Source organism: Sminthopsis crassicaudata, chromosome 5 (genome assembly GCF_048593235.1).
Source record: "Sminthopsis crassicaudata isolate SCR6 chromosome 5, ASM4859323v1, whole genome shotgun sequence".
Classification (NCBI taxonomy): Eukaryota; Metazoa; Chordata; class Mammalia; order Dasyuromorphia; family Dasyuridae; genus Sminthopsis; species Sminthopsis crassicaudata.
Genome location: NC_133621.1, coordinates 6608662 through 6612145, shown reverse-complemented (window position 1 = coordinate 6612145; position 3484 = coordinate 6608662). Strand labels below are relative to the sequence as shown.

General features: G+C 60.3%; 1 protein-coding gene across 1 annotated transcript in view; it reads left to right on the top strand.

Annotated features, from left to right (window-relative positions):
* The first annotated feature begins 983 nt into the window (after positions 1 to 983).
* Positions 984 to 3484, top strand: part of MEOX2 (mesenchyme homeobox 2) — a 91038-nt gene continuing 88537 nt past the window's right edge. The window contains exon 1 of the mRNA XM_074268174.1: positions 984 to 1958. Coding sequence (XP_074124275.1) covers positions 1415 to 1958 — 544 coding nt within the window. The 5' untranslated portion in view covers positions 984 to 1414. The remainder of the gene's footprint in view (positions 1959 to 3484) is intronic.

Here is a 3484-nt window from a genome sequence, read left to right as displayed (position 1 = left end):
TCTGCCTGACTGTGGGTGTACGCACATGTGTGTATGTGGGAGCATATGTGAGTGTGGGTGTGAGTGTGGGTGTGTATATGTGAGTGTGAGACTGTGTGAATGTGAGTGTGTGTGAATGTGTATATGTGAATGTGAGTGTGTGTGTGTGTGAATGTGTGAGTATGTGTGTGTGTGTGAATGTGAATGTGTGTGAGTGTGAGTGTGTATGAGTGTGAGTGTGTGTGAATGTGTGAGTATGTGTGTGTGTGAATGTGAGTGTGTGTGAACGTGAATGTGTGTGTGTGAGTGTGAGTGTGTATATGTGAGTGTGAGACTGTGTGAATGTGTGTAAGCGTGAATGTGTGTGTGAGTGTGAGTGTGAGTGTGTATATGAGTGTGAGAGTGTGTGTGAATGTGTATGTGTGTGTGTGAATGTGAGTGTGTGTGAGTGTGAGTGTGTATATGAGTGTGAGAGTGTGTGTGAATGTGTGAGTATGTGTGTGTGTGAATGTGAGTGTGTGTGTGAATGTGAGTGTGTGTGAGTGTGAGTGTGTATATGAGTGTGAGAGTGTGTGTGAATGTGTTAGTATGTGTGTGTGAATGTGAGTGTGTGTGAACGTGAATGTGTGTGTGTGAGTGTGAGTGTGTATATGTGAGTGTGAGAGTGTGTGTGAATGTGTGAGTATGTGAGTGTGTGTGTGTTTCTGTGTGAGTGTGTGTAGGGGCGCTCCCCTGCGGCCGCCCGTCACACCGATAGCCCCCCCCCTCCCTCGGGACAGCTAGGTGCGCCACCCAGGAGCCGCCCGGGGCTGGGGGAGGGCGCAGGAGTCCCGGGGAGCCGGGCCGGGCGGCGGGGCCGGAGCCGGCGGGGAGCGCCGCGGCCGTTTGGGAGGGAGGCCGCATGTGGTCAGCGCGGGGTTCCTAAGCCAGCCCCCAGCTCACGTTACACTCTATTTATAACCTCCCGAAGCCGTTTCCCCCTTGCAGGCAGGCAGGCGGGCAGGCAGCATTCTCTGGGACCACCTTCTCTTGGCTTCCACCTCTCTCCTCCTCTTCCTCCTCCTCCTCCTCCTCTCTCTCTTCCTCCTCCTCCTCCTCCTTCTCCTCCTCCTCCTCCCCGTGACACGGAGCGTCCGAAAGCAGCCGCGCGGCCGGAGCCTCGCTCCTCGCTTCCTTCTCTCGCCTTCGCTTCTTCCCGGGGCTGGCACGGCCGGCGGCCGCCCGGACGCACGGCCCGGCCCGGCCCGCCAGGCTTCTCTGAGCCCGGGGCGGAGCGGGGCAGCCCGGGGCGGAGCGGGGCAGCCCGGGGCGGAGCGGGGCAGCCCGGGGCCGGAGCGGGGGCTCGGAGGACAGTGCCGGCTGAGGCGGGACGGTGGAGGTGGAGGCATCGGTCCGCAAGCTCCCGCCGCCGGGCAGCAGCCGCGCGTCGCATGCCATGGAGCACCCGCTCTTCGGCTGCCTGCGCAGCCCGCACGGCACGGCGCAGGGCCTGCACCCCTTCTCGCAGTCCTCGCTGACCCTGCACGGCCGCTCGGACCACATGTCCTACCCCGAGCTGTCGCCGTCCGCTTCGTCGTGCATCATCGCCGGCTACGCCAACGACGAGGGCATGTTCGGCAGCCAGCACCACCCGCGCGGCCACCACCACCACCACCACCACCACCACCACCACCCGCAGGCGCCCCCGCCGCCGCCGCCGCCGCCGCCCCCGCCGCAGCACCAGGCGCTGCAGGGCAGCTGGCACCTTCCGCCCCTGGCCTCGCCCCCCGCCGCCGCCCGCCACAGCCTGTGCCTGCAGCCCGACGCCGGCGGCGGCCCGGAGCTGGGCGGCGGCGGCCAAGGGCTGTGCGCCTCGTCGGGCGGCTTGGGCGCCAGCACCCCCAGCGGGGCGGCTTGCGCGCCGGGGGACTACGGGCGCCAGGCGCTGTCCCCTGGGGACGCGGAGAAGAGGGCCGGCAAGAGGAAGAGCGACAGTTCGGGTAAGGAGCCGTCGGGGGCAAGAATAGAGGGACTGCCGAGAGGCTCCGCGCCTCTGCCGGGGGGAGGAGCAGCGTCGGGGCGGGCGGCCCGGCTCATTTTCGGGCCGAGAGGCCCAGCACGCGCGCGCGCACACACACGATACACGCACCCACACACACGATACACACACGCACACGCACCCCCAACGCACGCACACACACACAAAATCTCACCGCGCACCGCACCGAGACTCGCACACGAGTACCCAGAGGCAGGCGCGGACGCGGGCACACACGCTCGGAAACACTGGCGAGCAGCGGTGGAGACGGATGCTTGGACACGCGCAGGTGTCCGGGCACTGACCGAACCCGCTTAGAAGGGCGGCCGGGCACCCTGAGAGGCGCGCTCCCCAACGCGTGGACTGCCAGTCACTTACAAACACGCGCGCATGGGACGCGTCGAGTATGGAGAGCGCGGCCGAGGAGGAGAGTGGGAGCTCCCCAGCCTCTGCCCCTCTCTAGGATTGGATGGAGACGCTCCTTGCGGTGCCCTTGACTCCCCAGACGCAGGCAGGGGGCCCCTGGAAGCATCTGCGGTCGGGCTTTACCAGCAGCTCGACAGCACGTGACAGCGACCGCTCTCAGTGGCTCAGTTTTCATTTTCTTTCCAGGCTAAGGAGGGAGATGGAGCGGAGTCCCCCTCTCGCTCTTGCGGGTGTTTCGTGGGGCTGCTTGGGACTCACCCGGACGCCACCACGCAGCTCTTCCTCCCCCTTTTCCCATAGTTAACAGGATTTCCACATCGTTGGGCAATCTTTGGAACCCTTGCAGTACAACTTGGCTAAAAAAAAAAAAAAAATTCATTCTGATGAAAGAGGACTTTAAATAACCTAGGTCCCCAAAACGAAAAAAAATGGGGATCCCTGAATTAGGGATAAGGGAGCAATCTGCAAAATCTGAAGTTTGCCTTTGAGTGTGTAAAGGGCTCCCTTTGTGGATTTCCAAAAGGTAATTGGCACATTGAACTAAATGTGTGTTGGGAGAAAAAGGTTTCTGGACCTTGGTCCGTATTAAGGGAGTGCTCTTGGGAGCTCGGAATTCCCGAATCCACCACAGGGAAAGTAAAGTCCCAAGTGGTGAGAGCGAGCAGAGGGGCTGGTCCCAAAGCTGAGGTGCTCCCACATGCCAAGTTCCTAGCAGGGCTCCAAATGCAAACCTGGGCCGCTCCAGGTCCCTCTGATGGGAAAACCCGAGAAAAAAGATCGGAGACGATCTGCCCGAGAAGAGAAAGCAGCTCTGAGCGTTTTGTAAAAGTTCCCAACACTCTCATTCGCCCCACAGCCAGAGGGGAAAACTAGCAAGCGATCTCCGAATGACGAAGTCTTGGATATTTTGAGTAGCGAGACCAAGAACTTGGTTTTCGTTTTGAATCGAGGACTACTCGATTTGTTTTTGCTGGTTTTTAACCGATCATTTGGCAATTTTCCTCCTCCCACCTCATTTTACACGCAGTTATCAGCTTTTTTAAAAATACCAAAGCTATAATA